Source organism: Heterocephalus glaber, unplaced genomic scaffold (assembly GCF_053883595.1).
Source record: "Heterocephalus glaber isolate CG9 unplaced genomic scaffold, H.glaber_assembly_v1.0 deba00001617, whole genome shotgun sequence".
Taxonomy (NCBI): domain Eukaryota; kingdom Metazoa; phylum Chordata; class Mammalia; order Rodentia; family Bathyergidae; genus Heterocephalus; species Heterocephalus glaber.
In genome coordinates, this window is record NW_028258387.1 from 2537 (window position 1) to 23641 (window position 21105).

General features: G+C 37.8%; 1 protein-coding gene across 1 annotated transcript in view; it reads left to right on the forward strand.

Moving 5' to 3' along the window:
* Nucleotides 1–16244: 16244 nt before the first annotated feature.
* Nucleotides 16245–21105, forward strand: part of LOC110348137 (uncharacterized) — a gene marked incomplete at its 5' end in the record, with an annotated part of 31788 nt that continues 26927 nt past the window's right edge. The window contains 2 exons of the mRNA XM_087196833.1: nucleotides 16245–16424; nucleotides 20584–20830. Coding sequence (XP_087052959.1) covers nucleotides 16245–16424; nucleotides 20584–20830 — 427 coding nt within the window. The remainder of the gene's footprint in view (nucleotides 16425–20583; nucleotides 20831–21105) is intronic.

Here is a 21105-nt window from a genome sequence, read left to right on the forward strand (position 1 = left end):
ATATACATTGCAATTCATGTCTGAAACTAAAGAAAAATATACACCAAATCTCACAACAGATCTTTTAATGACTAATTTTTTTTAAACATTAAGGTTATTTAGGGGACCATCTTTTCTTTTTGAACATTTAATTAAATGTTTAATGTATTAAATAATTTATAGACAGACTAAGTTCTGTGTTCTGTAAAATCAAAGGACCCATGAGTATATCCCCTCCCCCGGCCAAAGCTCAATTTTTCAATGGTCTTAGCAGAAAATAAACAATTCCCAATTTAACAGAATTTATAGCATTACAAAAGTTTACAGAACCCCTATATTTTCATCACTCTTTCCCTTCATGATTTTAATCATTCATTCCTCTGGCCTAGTCCACTACAGGCTAAATTATTTCATGTTTCAGCTCTTACATTTTGGGCAACTGCATGTCCCATGTACGTTTCCTGAGAGGGAAGCCTATTTAAATAGTTTGACTCTACTCCCTAATCTAAGAACTGGCCATCAAGAAAAGCTGTAAAAGATCATGTTTCCCACCATGAAATACAGAATGAAACAGAGGAAATACCCAACTGTTATTATGCCCCCTTTGCAAATGATAAAAATGGAAGCTTCTACAGTTGAGGAAGTTTTTCCAAGATACAAGGTTAGTAGGGGCAAGCTAAAGAATTTTAATCCAGCTGTTCCCTACAAAACCAATTTCAGCATGCAGTAAGGGCTCAACAAATGCAGGGAATTATTAAAATAAGACTGAAAAAGTTGAGAACAGATTGCCTTAAACTTTGAATAACATGCTTAGGAGTTTGACTTGAACTTGTGGACAATGAGTACCACAGAAATTCTGAGACAGGAAGTAAAATATTTTAAGTTGTCCAGTAAGAAAATAACTCTGGCAGAGATTAGAAAGAGCAGTTTCTGACGGTGCCCCCTGCTCTTGGTGTCACAAGTCATCTAACTGTATTAATAAGTCCTTTATTAAATATGAGGTAGCTAAAACTGAATTTCTGTCACTTGAAACTGAAAAAGTTTTGATTAATAACTCTCAGTTTATAGATGATTAAACTTAAAATCAGAGACTTTGATGAATCAGCTTTTTTGTAATCAAAGATCAGCACCAGAATGTCCAGATCTCTACTCCATAGCCCCAAACCACTCAGCCCTGGGAAATTAGATCTTATACTTTTCCACTCCTCTTTTGTTTTGAAGAAAAAAATAAATCAATTTGTCATGGGTAATTGTGGGGATTAAGCTTGACCTGACTGTAGCTGTCTTTGTTATAGAAGCCGTTTTGTCCACCAGGTGACTCTGGCATGAATTCCAGAATCTACAGGATGAACAAAGTTGTTGAGAGAGCCAAGTGTTTTGTCCCTGCCATTGACACTCTGACTCAAATTTCATTCTCTCTCTCATGCTTCTCTCTCTTTTCTCTCTCTCTCTTGCCCCTTCCTTCTTTCCAACATCTGCTCTGATACTTTTATTTATGTGTATATTTATTTTCTTTTGCGTTGCTGAAGATGAAGCCCAGAGCCTCAAATATTAGGCAAGTGTACTACCATTGCACTACATTCCCAAGCTCCTGACTGTTTAACTGACATTTTGACATGTTAACAGTTTCTTTTCAAGCTAGAATAAAACTTTTATTTTTATTAATACATGTTCACTGTACATGATGTTTACATTTATCTTAGAAAGTAGATACATGTACTTAACATACCTTGATTCTTTTTTTTTTAGGTACCAGGGATCGAACTCAGGTCCTTGCACTTGCGCAGCAGGCAGCAAAACCACTGAGCTAAATCCCCAGCCCCTCTTGATTCTTTTTATCTTCCTTCCCCTCCCCACCCTCCTCACTCTATCTCTAAATTCCCTTCCCCCATTTTTATTATCATTATTATTTTAGTTCATGTTTGTGACATATAATGATTACATTCATGGTGGGTAGTTAGTACATGTACATGACATCTTATATTTTTTAACATCTCCATCCTCTTCCCTCCTTCTCTTCAACCTCAGTCTCTTAGTCCTCTTCCATAACATCTATTTCCCTGTTTCCTTTCATCAGTCTTTTATTTTGCTCATTATTTGTACTTTGGGTTACTCAAGTGAAAGAAACCATACATTATTTAAGCTTATGTGTCTGATTTATTTCATTTGATACTGTTTTCAGGGTGTCCATTTTCCTATAAAGGTCTCCAATTTGTCCTTCTTTATAACCAAGCAGTATTCCATTTTGTGTAGAAACCGCATTTTCTTTAGCCATTTATCTTGATGCACATATAGGCTGTTTCTAAGATTTAGCTATTATGAATTGTGCTACTATATTCATTAATATTCAAGTATTGCTATAATACAATGTCTTAACTCTTTGAAGAGGATACCTAGAAGGGGGAATATCTGGATTAAATGGAATTTCTATTTTTAGTTTTTTGAGACATCTCCATACGGATATCCATAATGGTAGTACTAATTTACACTCTGGCCATCCAGGTAGAAGCGTTCCTTTTTTCACTGCAGCCATGCCAGCATTTGTTGTTATTTGATTTCTTGATGATTCCTATTCTTTCTGGACTAAAATGAAATCTCTGTGCTGTTTTAATTTGCATTTCTCTAGTAGTGGCCAGAGATACTGAACATTTTTCATGTATTCATTGGCTATTTGTATTTCTTATTCTGAGAGGTGTCTGTTCATCTCAGTTGCCCATTTTTTGATTGGGTCTTTATTTTGGCAGTCTCATTTTTTAGCTCTTTATTTATCCTAGATATTATTCTTCTGTCTGAGGTGTAGCTGGCAAATTTTTTCCCATTCTGTAGACTGACTCTTCACTCTGTTGGTTGTTTCCTTTGCGGTGCAGATTTATTTGATTCTAGCTGCTATTTCTTGTGAATTGAAATTCCATTCAGAAGGTCTTTGCCTGCTTCAAGAGTTTTGTCTACTTTTCTTTCAGTAGGTTAAGTGTTTTTGTTTTAATATTTAGATCTTTGAACCATTTTGATCAGTAAGAGGTACAGGTCTTGCTTCAGTATTCTGCATGTGGATAGCTAATTTTCCCAGCACCATTTGCTAATGAGGCTATGTTTTTGGCCCCTTTGTCAAAGTTCAAATAGCTGAATGTTGTCAGGGCTTGTTTCTGCAACCTATCTACTGTTTCATTGATCCATGCATCTGTTTTAATGTCAATATCATGCTGTTTTTATCATTGTAGCCTTGTAGTATTACTTGAAGTCAGGTATTGCTATGTTTTTGTTGCCCAGGATTTGTTGCCCTGCTTTGTTTTTGTTGCCCAGGATTGCTTTTGCTACTCTGAGTCTCTTCTGGTTCCATGTACATTTCAGGATTGTCTTTTCTAGTTCTGTGAGGAACTAGAGAACTTCTAGTTCTGTTGTAGGTATTTTGATTGGGATTGTGTTAAATCTATATACAGTATCAGTTTTGGAAGTGTGGCCATTTTGACAATATTGGTTCTGCCTATCCAGGAACAGGAGATATCTTTGCATTTTCTGATATCCTCTTTCATCTCTTTCTTCTGAGTATGCAGTTTTTGTTGGAGAGTTCTTTTGTAATGGCAGACTTACAGTCCACAGTGTGGCAGCTCTTAGTGGTATGGCAAGATCAGACCAAGAAGAGTCGAGAATGCACCCAAAGGTTGGAGGCAAGTTTATTACACAGGGAGACTGATGGAAGGACTGATCAGGGATTTCTTCACAAAGCAATCAGCCAGGAGCTGGCAGTGAACAGAGTTTATATGGGTTAAGGGGGGGGGGGGCGATACAGAAGCAAGGCATTTATCATCAGTTTATTGGTTGAGGAAGTTACATTTAGTTTACATGATTTGATAGAAAAGTACACTGGATACAGACACTTCCTGAGAACAAAGGACAATGAAGGAGAACGTGTGTTAGGTGTGGGAGGGGGTATGAGGTGGGGATGGCTTTTTGTCAGTTAGGTCAGCTAGCCGCAGGAAAAGCCTTTTTTACTCAGAAACCATTTTCGGGCTCACTTTCATTTCCTTGGTTAGTTTAATTCCTAAGCAATTTTTCTTGATGCTGTTGTGAGTACTATTCTTGTCCTAATTGTCCCTATTGTTTTCCTTTCTCAGTGAGTTTATTATTGGTGTATAGGAATGGTACTGGTTTTTGTGTGTTGATTTTGTATCTTGCTACATTGCTGAGTTGGGTTAGTTCTAGAAGTCTTTCAGTGGAATTTTTTATGTCTTCTATGCAGAGTATCATGTTATCTGCAAATAATGATAACGATTTCTTCCTTTTTAAATATGTATCCTTTTTATTTCTTTTTGTTGTCTGATTTCTCTGGGTTGTATTTCAAATACTATGTTGAACAGGAGTGGCGATAGTGGGCATTCTTGTTTTGTTCTTAATTTTAGAGGGAAAGCTTTCAGTTTTTCCCCATTTAATATGATGCTGGCTATTGCTTTGTCATAAATGGCTTTTATCAGATGGGAGTAAAGTCCTATTCCTGTTGTCTTCAGGGTTTTTATGAAAGGGTGCTGTATTTTGTCAAAAGCTTTTTCTGAATCTATGCATTCCATTAAAAAAAACAAACCCCTATACCAAAACCACAAACAAACAAAACCTTAAGAGATACATTCACACCAAACGAGCACTCCAAAAAAAATCAAGAATATCCTAGACAAAGAAAAAAAAGCACAAAATTCAGATGGAATGAAGTCATCCAGGCAAAGAAATAAATTTTAAAAACCCCAGAAAAATGGAGTCCTCAACAGAAAAAAATTCAATGACAGGAATAAGTCAGTATCTTTCGGTAATATCGCTCAATGTTAATGGCCTCAACTCCCCCAGTCAAAAGATGCAGATTGGTGGGACTGAAATATGCGGAGTCTGCCCACAGACCTCTCCTTTACAAACTCATTTGTTCCCTGGGGCTCTCTGGGATGATCTCAGGTTGGCTGCTCCGAGGAGGAGCAGGGGCACGGGTGATGCAGACCGCTTGTGGCAGCATCATTTCCCCTTTCAACAATCCAGATATTTGGTTTGATCTCCATCTATCATCTTTCAGATTAATGTTCTGTTTCAGGGTGTAAGTATTTCCCCCACTTCAGAGTACCTATATTTTCAGTGACTCTTCTCTGAATATCTTTGAAGACTCCTCTTCTAGTCAGCTGTGTCAAATCTCAGGATAACAGTTTCTGAGAAAACGCAGGACTGGCCCACTTCTGTCTGCCTTTGCATTGAAACCCGGTAAGTATCCCTTTTTGCAAACAGTGACAATGGAAGCTTCCAGGGTTAAAAACCTTTTTCTTGCCTCATTGTGGGGAGATCCTCTTCTCACATGCTTATGCTTCTATCTGTAAACCTCTAATAAACTGTGTTGTGTGTAACGCTGAATTTGTCCTTCTCTATCTTTGCTCTCTTAGCTTCTTCTTACTCTGGTGGCCTATTCTTATACATCAGGTCTTTCTGAAACAGCAACTGAGAAGAAGCTTTTTGCTTTGATAGGATGTGCACTTATTAAATTAAACATGCATTAAATCCTTCTTCACAAAAGCTTTGTTTCCATTTTTTTCCTGCTTTTCTGTGTTTTTCCTTTCCCTTCCAAAGATTTTGTAAATAAGGAAGGGAAGAGGGGTTGGAGGGAGGGTAGGAGAATGGGAATAAATAAGAATCAAGATATATCATGTACAGGTACAAATTCCGTAGGGTGAATGTGATTGTTATGTATATCTAAAATGTACCAATAAACTCAATTAATTATCTAAAATAACCTTTCTTCACTCCTACCTTAATACAATGTTTTGTTTCTGCTCACCTCTGTGACTATGCAGTAGTGGCCTTTTAACTCACCCAGCTGTTGCTGCTCTTTCCCACTACCATCTGCTAATCCCCCCCACTGCTCATCGAATTGGCTTCAAGCTCCTAAGCATGTCGTTCAAGGCCAACAGAAATCTAGCTAACTTGTTAGCCTTAATTCCCTAATTACAGTATCCACAAGCTTTGGCTAAATCAGCTTTTAATGCTCAACAAGTATCAGCTGTTATTATTTTTGTTAAGCAGATTGTTAAACAAATAGGGTTTCTATTCCTCCTGTGTAAACGTGACCTCCTTCAGGCATGAAATCCCCGATTCTACTCTTTTTCCCACACTGAAGTGTTGATTCTCTTCCTCGAATCTCCAAGTTTTTCAGCACAACTTGAAAGATTCTCCATAGCTTGCTGCATGTTACTGTCACATTTGAACATTTCTTGAGCCGGGGATTTAGCTCAATGGTTCCAGGGCCTGCCTTGAAAATGCAAAAGGACCTGATTTCGATCCCTGGTACCAAAGAAAAAAAAGAAAGAAACTGAACGTATCTTAACTTTCCAGAAGTTGAACTCAAGTGTAAGAAAAATGCCTTATTCTTTATTGTACTTATACCTTATATATAAGTACTATATATATGTTGAATTTGGTACTAACTTATCAATGATGAGGTGAACTCACCAGCACCCTTTATCTAACCAAAATTAAATGTTTAGGCCGGGTGTGGTGACACATGCCTGTGATCCCTGCACTCGGGTGAGTGAGGCAGAAGGATCACCATGAGTTTCAGGCCAGCCTGGGCTACACAGTGAGTTTCAGGCCAGCCTGAGCTACACAGCGAGTTCAAGGTCAGCCTGCACTACAAAGTGAGAACCTGTCTCACTTAAATGTTTAAAAAGATAGCAGTTTACTACAATGAGGGAGGGGGCACACAGATAGAAATGGCTTAAATTATATAAGTTTAGTGATACTAGTTTTCTTAACACTATTATTTTTTGGTAGGAAACATGCTCTTTCATGCTGCCATCTAACATGATCACTAAGGTCATTGAACTCACTATAAAGCTCAGAAAATCCTTTTGCAGTGCTAATAATAGAACCCAAGGACTTGTGCATGATAGGCAAACACTCCATCACAGAGCCACATCTCCTGCCCCAGAAAACTCTTTTGATAGTGCTAATGACTGCTGTCATGTCATTTAGTCATATATCACAATACTGGGAACTGAACCCAGGGCCTCATGCATGCTAGGCAAACTACAGTCTCACCCCTTGTCTTTATTTTATTTTATTTTTTTGAGACAGGGTCTCACTATATAGTTCAGGCTGGCCTTGAAGTCATGGCAATCTTCCTGGCTCAGCCTCCTGAGTGCTAGAATTACAGACATGCACCACTACTGGCTGCTGGTCATTTTTATTTTGAGACAGGATTTATTAAATTTCCTGGGCTGGAATTGAACTCAGAATTATTATTCCCCCTTAGCCAGCAGAGTCGCTGGGATTATAGGCATGGGCCACTTCTCCTGGTTTCATTTCAGTTATTGTAAAAGATGCAAACTTCTACAAATGTTTCAATGGTTAAAATTTTTAAATCTCAGCATGAGTTGATTTTGGATGTTATATATGTTGCTATTCTAATACTGGACTTTGGAAGACATAGTATTGCTCTTTTTTTATTTATTTTTTTGGTACCAGGGATCAAACTTGGGACCTTGTGCTTGTGAGGCAGGCGGCAGAACCACTGAGCTAAATCCCTGGCCCAGTATTGCTCTTAATCTTAGCATAAACCACAAATTTTTAGGTTTATGAAAGTTTGAAATGCCCATTTATTTTGAGCACGGTCAAAATGTCCTACTCTACACTATCACAATTAACGCAGTTTATGGAAATGCTATAATTTACATTTCCCTTGAAAACTAATTTTTGTTGTTGTTGCAGTACTAGAGATTTAAGCCAGAGTCTTCACACAGGGCTACGTCCCTCACCTTTTCTAAATTTTTTATTTTGAGACAAGGTCTCACTTTGCTAAGTCTCTTAAGTTGCCCAGGCTGGGCTCAAACTTCAATATTCTTGCTTCAGATTCCCAGAGTGCTGGAATTGTAGGTGTATACCACCATGCGTGGCTGGTAAGTAGATTATTAGTCTAAAAGTCCTTGAAACTTGTGGCGTTCTCTCAGTCTTTAAGAGAATAGAGAAAAATATTTTAATGCAGTTAGATTTTTCTGGGACTAATTCTATTTCATATGATATGCTAGATTTGGTTTTAAAGAAAAAGCTTTTTGCCTTGATGGGATACATACTTATTTACCTGGTATCATAAGTGCTGTTAGAATGTTTTTCTGTTCTAGGGGCTATATTATATTTCTTAAGAGTAGTATAGCATGAACATCTTCAACTTACTGGACAGCTTGTTTTTCAGTGGCTAGAGTACTTTCTGTAAAAATTATTTATATGTGCTTTGTATTTTTTCAATGGATAATCTGCCGGTTTACTTTCATAATGGTGTATTTTGCCAAGAAAGTTTTAAATATTAATATCAAATTTTTGCTTTTATGTCTTTTTTCTTTTTGTGTCCTTTGGGAAGAAGACTATACCGTTTTCCAGATCATAAAAATAGTTTCTTCTAGAAATTTTATAGTTTTAACACTTATCTTCAGATTTTTGATTTTTTGAATAATTTGTGTATGATGTAAAAGGAGGGATTAAGAATTCTGTTGCCTGGGATTTAGCTCAGTGGTTCCACCGCCTGCCTCGTGAGCTAAGGACCCGAGTTCGATCCCCAGTACCCCCCCAAAAAAGAAAGATTTTTTAAATCTTCTCCAAATCAGTATCTAATTATTCCAGCACTATTTTCACTGACTAGGACCTCCACTACAATGTTGAATAGAGACGATAGAAACAAACATTCTTGGCTTATTTCTGATCTTAAAAGAAAAGCAACCAACATTCTACCAGAAAAATCTATCTATCATCTATCTGTCTACCTACCTATCTGGTCTATCTATGAGATTGGGGTGAAAAGGAAGTAGAGTAGGGGGAAGAGACAGACAGAGAATGTTTAAGTTCTTAAAGCTTCCTCAGAAGGGCAAGGCAGCTTCTTTCCTGACAGTTCTCAGCAACTTATTTCTCTGTGGTCTGAATTCTCAATCATCAGCTATCAGCCGGGGGCTGGGATAGGTAACACTTGAACTACATGCCCTAAATTCAGGGGTAAAGTCAGCACTTGGGCTGTGCAGAAGTGTAGACACCAAAATGAAATTGGGATTTATGATTAATGTTAAGGAGGAAAAAAGGAGAACAATCCTATAGAATAGAAGAAGCTTTAAGAGAGGGATGTGGTGGTGCATGCCTGTAATCCCAGCACTCAGGAGGCTGAGATAGGAGTATGCCACAAGTTTGAGCCTAGCCTGAGCTACAAAATGGGTTCAAGGCCAGCCTGAACTACAGAGAGATCCTGATCCCCGCCCCTTTGAAAAAAGAAAGAAGCTTTAGCTACATATCAACAAAATGCGATATGTAAGCATTACTTGGATTCTGACTCAAATGAATAAATTGTTAAAAAACATCTAAGACATTTACATATGGTTTCAGGCCTGCTTGAGCCCAGGAGTTAGAGGCCAGCCTGGGCAACATGGTGAGGCCCCATCTCCAAAAAAAAAAAGTTTAAGACCCCTGAAAAAATTTGAACATTCTCTGCATATTTGATGCAGTTAGTTTTGCAAATATTTTATGTGTAGTAACAGTATTATAATTATTTTTTGGAGTCCTTGTCTTTTGGACATACACAGAAAATATTTATAAATGAAATGCTATGTTGTTTAAGATTTGCATTAAAGTAACAGTGTGAAAGTGGAACAGTAAATAAGGATATTGACAAAACAAAATTGATTGGGTGATATTGGCTTTTATTGTGCTATTTTCCTTACTTTCAAGTAGAAAATTTCCTTGACAAAAGTTTAAAAGTCATCATCTGAAAAAAAAATACATACTATCACAAAACATAGACTAAATATTTGACCACTGTATTAATACTTTTCATATATAATATACCGTTGAGTTTTGGTTGTTTAAAATATTTTATCTATTTTCACAGGTTTAACTAAGTTATGAATTCATGGAAGAAAAAATCAAAAAGACCTTAATGGATACACAAAGATAATCCTCTCGTTCATTCCTGACCCTTGTGACCTCATTTTTCATCCTAATAGTTGCTCTATCTGTTTTTCCTGCAATCACAGCTATCCTTTCATTATACACAGCTTTTATAATTGCTACCAAACATTAAATTTATGAATACTACAACTTATTGAGCAATCTTCTTATTGCTGAAATTTTATGCAATTTTTTTCCTTAAATTCTTTTATTGGTACGTTTTAGGTCTACAATACAATTTTAATTTGTTTACAGAGCTTCCTGTGCTTTAGATTTTTATTATCAAATATTCTTTCTTGAAAATACAGCGGACCCTTGACTTATGAACTCAATAGGTTCCCAAGAGCTGGTTGTAATTCAAGTTAGTTTTAAGTCAATAAAGCTGAGATCTGGATGTTTACCTGGGTACACGCTATAGATAACAAGAGGCAGATGAATCTTCCATTAACCTAATTAACCCAAGTTGTTTATATGTCAGGCTGGTTGTAACTGGAGGGTCCACTGTGTTCACTTAGTTTCAACCAGAGCATTTAAAACTCCTCAATTATCTAGTAATTTGAAAAAATAAAATAAAAGCCAAAAAATATTTCCTCAAGCCTACATCCCACTCCATTTACCTATACCTTCTTTTTTTCCACCAGAGCTTGATCCAGAACATCAATATTTTTTAGAAAATAGCTACCTGTGGCATTGAGCTAACTCCCTTTATAGAAGATCAGTCTATAGTGATGTCTTGGACAAATGAACCCTTCTTCATTTCCCCCTCATGCTCTCTCTTATTAGGCTTAAATACTCCGCATCCAGTTACTGTGTCTGTAGCCCAGAATAGTCATGCTTGTCCAATCATCTACCCAGTATCTGTACTTCAATACTTCACAGCACCTCAAACTTTCCATAACACGATTTCCTCCTCCACATCTGATTCTATTCCAGTGTTCTCCGTTTCAGAGAATAGTACCATGATATATGCAACTGGATAAGCCATCTTTTTCTTTCTCATTTTCCATATCCAACCCACCATTAAATGTTATTAATTTTATCACAAAACAGTTCTCAGTCCATTCAGTTCTCTCTACATGTAGAACCACCATGCTGTCTAAAAGATAACTTTTTTCCCCTCTTTTCAAGGGGGTCTTACTATGTTGCTTAGCTTGGTCTCTAACTCCTGGGCTCAAGAGATCCCCCCAGCCTCGCCCTCCTAAGTAACTGGGACTACAGACAGACATATCACACCATGCATGTGGTTTCTTTTTTCTTTCTTTCTTTCATTCTTTCTTGGCACTGGGAATAGAACCCAGGACACTTCACCTTTGAGCTACATTCCCAGCCTTTTTATTTTTTATTTTCAGACAAGGTTTTGCTAAGTTGCCCAGGCTGGTCTTGAACTTCCAATTCTTCTGCCTTAGCCTCCCAGAGTACTGGAATTACAGGGATGTGCCACCATGCTGGGCTCATGTCCAGCTTTAAACAATAATTATTTCTCATCTAGACTACCTATTATCTACTAAGTAGCAATCATCTAGTTAACCATCATTCCTGGGGCCGAGGGTTTAGCTCAGTGGCGCCACTACCTCGCAAGTACAAGGTCCTGAGTTCAATCCCCAGTACAAAACAAACCCCCCCCCCAAAACAAAACAGAACAAAACAAAAAAACCAATGAATCCAAATCATTCTTCACACTTTTGGTCTAGTGAATTTTTCCCCTCAAAATACAGATCTGATCATATTTCTCTCACCTCCCTAAAATTTTTGATGTTTTTCTACTTCTGTTATGAGAAAGTCCCTAATCACCATGAAGATTCTGAACCTTCATCTCTCATTTCACATACAACCTTTAACTCCTTGACTTTCAGGGACACAGCCAAAACACCACTCTTGCTGCGTTCCTTGAACATTGCATGTACCACAACATTGCTGCAAATTGCATCCTCTCCACCCAGAACACTTTATCACCCTGTCTTCTTTGCCTAGATCCTTCCTGTTCAGCCTCTGATTTACAGGTTAAGTGTTTTTTGGGAAAGCCTTTCCAGATGTCCTCAGTCTTTCACAGGTTGGTTTTCTATCCTTTCAGAGCACTTATTTCAATTTGAAATTATATATCCATGAGCAAAATCATTTGAAAATATTTGTTTTCCCATAGCTAATATACCAGGATTTTTGCTTACTAACATAGTGCTTGAATCATGGAAGGTACTTACTGATAAATCTTTATCTTTATTTCAGATTATTTCTTTAGGTTATCTGCCCAGAGGTAAAATGACTAGATTGAAATCTATGCAGTCAATCTAATGGCTTTCATTACATAAACAGCTGTATCAATAGATCTCCCCAAAAGCACCTATTAGTGAAAGAAGGACAAACAAGGGAAAATTTAGGTGATTTTAATAATTATTTTTAAAAATCATCAATTTTAAGGATTTTTTTTCTTTAATCCTCTCATGTTACTGCTTTTGCTTTTTTGGGGGTGGGGAGGGGTGCTAGGGATTGAGGTCAGCCCCTTGAGCATGCTAACCATGTGCTCTACTCCAGAGCTACACCTCTGACTCTTATTTAATTACTTTTATCTGCAAGTTTCTACACAGAGAGGGAGTCTTCACATCTGCACGTGATATAGAGAAAGAAGGATAAAAAAATCCAAAGATCCAAAAAAGATCTTTTCATGGTAGAATAATGAACTCCAATAGGACAAGTGCAGGGTCTTGCACTTTGCTGCATGGGTACTGAATGAGAAAGTGTGGTTAGTGAGACCATGGCTGCCTCCCTTGGCTCAATTCCAGGGTTTCTTCTACTGACTTCAGTGTTCCTTGCCTTTCTTCCCGCTGCTTCCAGATCCACAGCCATTTTATTTTCTTTTGACAGCTACCTCTATCCTTTCCACTCCTTTGGTTCTCTCTGTACCCCAGCTGGGCTTCAGGTATAGTTTCCCTAGATGTCTCCACCCTGGTTCTATTCTGAAAAAAAACCACTATTAGCCTTTGTATTTTAAAAATAGAATGTGCATTCCTAACCAGGTGTGGTGGTGCACACTTGTAATCCTAGCACTCTGGGAGGCTGAAGCAGGAGGATTGAAAATTTAAGCCCAGCCTGAGCAATTTAGCAACTTAGCAAAGACCCCATCTTAATACAAAAATAATTAAAAATAGGTGGTGGGTCTGGAATGTAGCTCAGTGAGAAGACCTCAGATTCAACCCCTAGGACTGAAAAAAAAGCACATACCGTTTTTGTTAGGTGAATGTCACATAGGCCTTTGGATGAGGCCTGTCACTGAAATTTTGAATGTTCTATATCCACATCTGTCTTTTTTTTGCTACCTCTATCAGTTTCAGAGAGAAGGATGTTAAAAACATACCACCATGGTGGTGAAATTTTGTTTTGTAATTTTACCAAGTGTAATTTTATTTTTAGTTTATGTAAAGTATAAGTTCAGAATGTTTATAAATTTCCTGGTGATTCTCTTTGACTCAAGGAATGTTATTTTGCTCAGAAACTTTCTGAATAGGACTGCAATAGCACAGAAAATAATAGGAAAAATTGACAAATGGGATTATATCATATTTAAAAACTTCTGTAGACAAAAAAAACAAGCAATACACTGAAGAGTCAGCTTACAGAATGGGAGAAAAATTGTTGATCTCTCCTCTTTCAATAGAAGGTTAATATCCAGAATATATAGAGAACCCAAAACAAATAATAACTACAACAACAAAAAAAATGCACAAAAAATAACCTGACCTATAAATGGGCAAATAAAATAAACAGAATTCTCAAAAGAGGAAGCACAAATGGTCATTAAGTGTCTTAATTACTTTTCTCATTGCTGAGACAAAATACCCAACAACCACAAGTTAAAGGAGGAAAAGTTCATTTCAGCTCACAGCTTCTAGAAGTTTTGGGCCATAGTAGGCTGTAACCAAGGCAGGGTGGTATAGAACAGGGATATCAGAGAAGAGAAACAGTCCCTGGCAGAGCAGCCAGGAGGCAGTGAACAGCAGTAAGCCTCCCTTTCCCTTTTATCCTATCCAGGTCATAAGCCTTTTGGGTGGTGGCACCCACATCCAGGGTGGGCCTCCCATTATCTACACCCAAAACTATTATAAACCAATCAGTGGGCTAAACCAGTACCACATCCCCTTAATCCCAGAGTCATACTCCCTAGATATAGCCACCTCTGAAAAACCCTACCTATGAGTGCATGAAGTTTTTTGGGGATGGCTAAATACAAGGCACAGCATTAAGTATGTGAAACAATATTGAACATCTTTAGCCATCAGGGAAAGATAAATAAAAATCACCTTGAGATTCCATCTCACCCCAGTCAGAATGGCTGTATCAAGAATACAAAAAACAATAAATGTTGGGGAGGAGAGTGGTTACTTCTAAACTATTTGTGGAATGTAAATATAAATAACTAGAATATGATGGATGTTCTTCAAAAACTTTAAAATAGAGCTACCATTTTATCCAGCCATACTACTCCTTGGTATGTTCTTAAAAGAAATGAAATCAGCATACTATAGTGCTACCTGGATATCAATATTTATTGTGGTACAACTCACAATAGCTAAGTAAGCTGTGAAAACAGCCTAAGTGCCTATGAACAGATGAAAATATATTTATATATAATATAAATATATATAATGTAATATGTATAAATATATATAAATGTAGCTATAAGGAATGAAATAATTTGCAAGAAAGTAGATGGTACTGGAAAACATTATAGTAAATATAATAAAACAGACTTAAAAAATATCTTTTTTTTCATATGTGGAATTAGAGAGAGAGAGAACACACTATTAAAGAAAATGAAAGGGAAGAGAAAAGGAAGGACAAGGAGAGTAAGGGAGGGAATGAAGATCAAGGTATGTCTTATACATATACAAATAGGCCACAATGAAGCCCATTATTCTGTATAATTAATAGGCACTATTAATATTGTTTATGATGGTTAATTTTATGGATCAGCTTGGGCAGTGGTTTTAGATAAGATTAACATTTAAATTTGTTAACTTTGGGGAAAGCAGATTGCCCTCCATAATGTGGGTGGGCCATGGCCAAGCAGTTAAAAATCTTGATTAGAACTAAATGTCAATCTTCTAGAGTAGGAAGGAATTCTTCAGAAGACTGTCTCGAACTTCATGCACCACATCACTGTCTTGGGTCTCTAGCCTTTGAACAGGAACTGCGCCATACAGTCTCTTGAGTCTCAAACCTGCTGGCCCACACTGAATTTGACTTGCCAGCTTCCATAATCATGTGGGCCAATTTCTTAAAATAAATCTCTTAAAAACACACATGCATTCACACACACACACACACACACACACACACACACACACTCTATTGGTTCTCTTTTTCTGGAGATGTTGACAAATACATTGTAATACTTCCCCCCCTTTTTTGGTTGGTCTCTTAGAAATAGCAAATAGTTGTTGTGTTTTGTCTTTTTATATGTCAAAAATAAAATCAGATCACATTGGGCTTTAAAATTTTATTATCGTAATATTATCATGTCATAAAGAATACCATAGTTCATTAACCAAAGAATTTGGTGCTAGGCCAAATAAGCGGCAACTTCTCATCCTTAATAAGTTGAAGAGGTAGGATCTTGAGACAGACTCAAAAGCCAAAAGCCAGCTACACCTAGAAGACATACCTGAACAGTAGTCACTTCCTAATGAGGTCTCGATACTGGTAATAAAGCTACCTACCATAGGCAATTTACAAGGATCAATGCAGAAAACAAATTTTAAAAAATAGAAAATGAGAAGACAGGGATGCAAGACGTAACTCCATAGCTTGAGCTCACTCAAGGCAAAATCAGGGGGCAGTGAGGTGGAAGATATCAAAAGCCACCTGAACTTTCTGAAATGGTAGCAGTGGAAGTAACAAAGCAGATGATTGAATCTCTAGAAAAAAATCAAATAATTTCTCAGATAACTAAAGAAATAATGACCATAAAGTAGGACATGGTTAGCAAATTTAGAGTAGATACAGATAAAAAAAAAAAAGTAGAGGCGCTTAAGAAATAATGGAAATCATGAATGCCCAATGTAGGAAAGAAATGGATTCCATGAAACAGATTCAAGCAAATATCCAGACCATTAAAAATTCTATTGAAAGTATATAGTCTATATGTAGCAGAATCAACAATTGTGAGGACAGAATATCAGATCTAGAAGACAGGTTTGTGGTTAGCAATTATCAAAAGAAAGATTTCTTAAAATAGCAAGGGGCCATAAAAAAAATCAATCCAACAGCTGCTAGATGATGCAAACAAGAATAATATAAGATTAATCAAACGATTGGGTTGCCATCCTCAGAGGGACTTTGCTGATGTTCAGGAGCATCCGTTCTTTCAAAATGTCGACTGGGACATGATGGAGCGAAAGCAAGTAGTGCCTCCCTTCAAACCCAATGTGTCTGAGGGATTCGGGTTGGACAACTTTGATTCTCAGTTTACTGAGGAACCTGTCCAGCTCACCCCAGATGATAATGACATTGTGAGCAAAAGGGAAAGATATGAATTTGCAGGTTTTGAGTATATCAATTGTCTTTCAATGTATGAAGAGTGGGTCTGATCCTCATTTGTCAACTATGCATTCTGCTTATTACTATTTAATGCTTGGAAAAACTGGTTACCAGCCTGGATTCAATGAACCATTTCATAACTGTCTAGAAGCTAATTTTAATTTATTTTTTGTAGTTATATTTAGATTAATACTTGATTCTTACAGTCTATAATAGGGAATATTGTATGTTTTTGTCGATAAATGAAAACATTCCATTTGTTGAGTGGAGACAGAAAGTATAATACTTTTTCTAGTTACGTACTATACAGGAAAATAATTTGTCTTTTAAGTAGAATGTCTTACCTATGCTTGTTGATCTCAAACCATATTACCTATACCTTTTGGACCCCAGTTTATGTAGTCTTCGGGGAACCCAAAAAATTGTAACACTTTTAAATTAATCTGCAGAAAACACATATATATTATAGTTCTATCTCCTTAGTTAAGTGTTTTTATTTAGTAGGATAACACATGAAATACATAGTAGAATTCATTTCAGGGGCAAAGTTCTTCAAAATATTTTTATCGAAATTACTGGTCAGTAATTTATTATTTAAAGAGTTACCAGATCTATAGCATTCCTGTGCTAGTCCTATTTTTATGCAAAGGACTTGAAAAGTAATCATCATTTTCTAAATAGGTTCTAATGATACAATCTGAGCAAAATTTAATTTTAGGTACACTAGTTTTAAATTTAGAATGATTTAAAATTTGTAGGCATTTAATAAATTATCTTTTTATCTTTTTTGAGGTACCCCATTTCATTAGAAATGTAACTTTTCCAAAGCTTTTAGATTTATTACCTTTTCTTCAATTTTCAAGTTTGAATGTAATAAAAACATAAAGGAAAATGTTTATAGACACTTCCTTATTCATTTGTGAGCCATATATATTTCTCTTAATGTCTGGAACTTGTTTTAAAGCAAAAAGCATTATCCACAGCATAAAATTATAGAGAATTGTAACATGTAAGAAATATGTTTATGTTTTTTTAATTTTTATTTAATTTTTTTTTTTTTGGTACCAGGGATCGAACTCGGGACCTTGCGCTTGCGAGGCAGGCGCCAGAACCCCTGAGCTAAATCCCTGGCCCTTTTGTTTTTAATTTAAAGTATAGATTTTTAAGTAGTAAGACTGACTTGCATATTTTATGCAGAACTGCACTACAAATATGTTTTTAACTATATTCTCTTTTTTTGCCATCTTTAGGTGTCAGGCTAGTTCTTTTCATATTATATAGTAGGTCTTTCAAAACATTCACTGGGAATAAGGCAGTTTACAGACAGAATGGTTGGCATTTTGGTGTTCTCGGAAATAATTTATTTTGCATAAACCTGTGGTCACATCATTTTATGCATATGAAGCCTGGATTCATTTCAAGCATCTTGTTCAGTGCCGGGACATTTACTTTATAAATTTGTTTTTGTTTTGATTTTTGTCATGTAGAATACTGCCTTGGTCATCATAATGTAATGTGTATTTGTGTACCTTCTTTTTCATGTTAAAAATCTTTAAATAAAACGTTTAATAAACATCAAAAAAATAAAAAATAAAAAAAAATAAAATAAAAAGTCTGGTGCCTGCCTGCTACATCCGGTAAAATTGGTCCTCAATAAATAAAGGAACTCATATCCACTTTTCATTGATTTCTATGGTGCATGACTACTCAGCAACATCTTGACTTTGGATTTTTATAAGTGAAAAAATAGTGTTTTTGATAATGGAATTCATGATACAAAGTGTCTTTTTAATGCTTCCATTTGATATTCTTCCTGTGGATGTCCACGTGAGAAAAATCTTTGTTGCTAGCTACTAGTTGTTTTTCTTGGTGTCCTTCTGGGCAGCTCCCTTCTTGGTGTGATAAGCTGCTCTGTCCAATGTGGTAGCCCCTGGGCACATGTGACTAATTTAAATTTAATTAAGTGCATTTAAATATAAATTTAAAATTTGGTTGCACTAGTTATATTTTCAATACCTATATAGCAGCCACATTTGGTTAGTAGCTACAATGTTGGGCAATACAGGTTACAGAATATTTCTATTATTGTTAAAATTTCTACTGGACAAGAGGTAGTAAGCCTGTCATGGTACTTGCAGCTTCTTACACCTTGGAGTACCGCTGTCTGGGAGACAATATCATCCTGCAGAATTTGGAAATGGCAATCTCAGCAGTGTCCTTTAGTGTTCTTCCAGAACCAGTTGGTCCTATAGTGAACAGTGACCAGCATGGGAAGCGACGCCCACCATGGAGGTTGCTGCTCCTGCACACAAAGTCTAGACATGGTGCCCACAGGATATTGGATATGATTTGTGTGAAGTAACAGACCAAGGAGTAATTAGTTTCTATGATGACAATATGGGCTGAAGGGCTAACTTCTATATAGCAATGGGAATCCTTTTATTTACTTTTTTAAAATTTTAAGGCAGGGTCTCATTAAGGTGAATAGGTTGGTCTTAAATTCCTGGGTTTGCAGTGATCTTCCTGCCTCAGCCTCCTAAGTAGGTGAGACAACAGGTGCGTTCTATTGCAGCCAGTATTGAGACATTTTATTGTATGTTTTTGTAGTGGCGAGGATTGAATCCAGGGGCTCACTTATGCTAGGCAAGTGCTCTACCACTGAGCTGTATTCCTTGCCTGGAATCCTGACTTGTAAAAATGATTTATGGAGGCCAGATATTATGGTTTAGAGCTGTCCGTCCACCCAAAGTGTCATGCATTCAGAGGTGGGGCTTATGAAAGACAATTGGATCATGAGGGTGCTGAACTCATCAATGAATTAATCTACTGAGTTCCATTGAATGTGCTGTTAGTAGGTGGAGTCTGGCTGGAGGTTGGTCACTGAGAACATGACCTGGAAGGGTGTATTCTCCTCTCTGGCTCCTTTTTTCTCCCTCTGGTTTCTGGCTCCCATGCATTGAGTAGCTTTCCTTTACCCTAACTTTATGCCGTTGTTTCTGCCTTGGAGCCAACCATGAACTGAATCCTCTGAAAACTGTGAGCTAAAATAAACTTCTCCTTTAGGTTGTTGGCATCGGATATTTTGTCCCAGCAACTGGAAACTTGACTGATACCCCAAGCAATGTTGGAGCAATTTTGGTTGAAGCCTGGTTGCAAAGGTTGGACATGTCTCACATCAGCTAATAGCGCTTAGCATTCCTTTGAAGCTTTGCTTTCTCCCACCATCTTGTCAGACTGGTTTAGTTCTCATCTGAACCAACTGGTTAGGTGAAGATAATGGAATTCTGCCCAGATCCTGTAGCACCACGGGCACAGTGGCTGCCAGTTATGTGTTGGAAGCAACTTGGAATAGCATTGGTAGAGAACACCCTTTCGTATCCATTGGGGAAGGTGAGACTTTCTAATACACGTGTCCGTTCATTGCATGAACAGCTTTGCTGCTTTTAAGGAGAAGTGGAGAAAGTCAAACCCTTTCCTTCTCTTTTGTTCTGGCATAATTTCAGCCGTGCTAATGAATCTAAGAAGAAAGAATTTCTACCTTTTCATTGTCAATGATGTTAGCCAAATTCATTTTCACCTCCTGATTGGATTCTTTCAGGTTTCAACTTCTTAAATTTCTGTTTTAACTTAGCCTGGTGTTTAACTTCTGCGCAGAGGTGACAAATATGATCCCCCCCCCCATTGATTTCTTTCTATTCATTTCTTCTACACTTTGTTGGTATCCGTTTTTGTAACTCAGGGTCCCCTGGGTTCCGGAGTCACACTGAGGCCACATTATACCAAATAAATAAGAATTTTCTTTCAAGTTGTCATCTTTCATATATGCCTCAAGATAGAAGTGACAGATGCTGTGGTAAATGCAGGGACACTGTAAGTCACAAGATCAAGCGGGGTCTGTTCTCAGGAAGTCACTCAGCAGGAGAAACAAATACTTAAGCCATTGTTGTTACTTACAATAAAGGAAAAAGCATATTCTGCCTTCGTATTTAATTTTTATTACTTTTTAAATTTGACATTCAGAAATACAAACATTTAAGCAGTTCTTTTTATTTATTATACTAATGTATCAATACTAAGAAGGTGGTGATAGATTTAAGAGCATTTGTGCCAACCTTTCCTGTGCTTTAATAGGGAGGGAGTGATAGACCTGAAGGAAACTGCGCCTGTACGACTGTGCAGGGAGGAAGGACTGGGGAAGAAAACGCTGACCTCGCTGCGGGTATTGGGCGTCGCTTCCTGTCAGGACCACAGCGCACCCAGCCTGACTCCGCCCCAAGCTCCTGGCTCCGCCCCCGGCACGCGGCTCCGCGAGCCCAGAACTACAGTTCCCAGAAGGCCCTGCGGGCCCAGGAGAGAAGGGGTGCCCGCGGCAGGAAAGGTGCGATTGGGCCGGCTGCCGTTGGTGTCCGGGTCTTGAGTGGTGTGTCCCGCGGCCGCCGGGCGCTGTGCTCAGAGGACGCGGCCCGGTGTAGCCGTCGCGGCCTCGGGTGCCCGGCGAGGGGAGCCAGCTCCTGCGCCCGCCGCCGGGCCTGGGACGGGATGTAGAGCGTTGGGCGCGGAGGCCGCTGAGGCCGCGGTGCGCGACGGGATTGCGGAGGGCGCGCTGAGGGTGGAGAGAGAGCTAGGGGTGCTGAACCGCCTCACGCGCTCGCT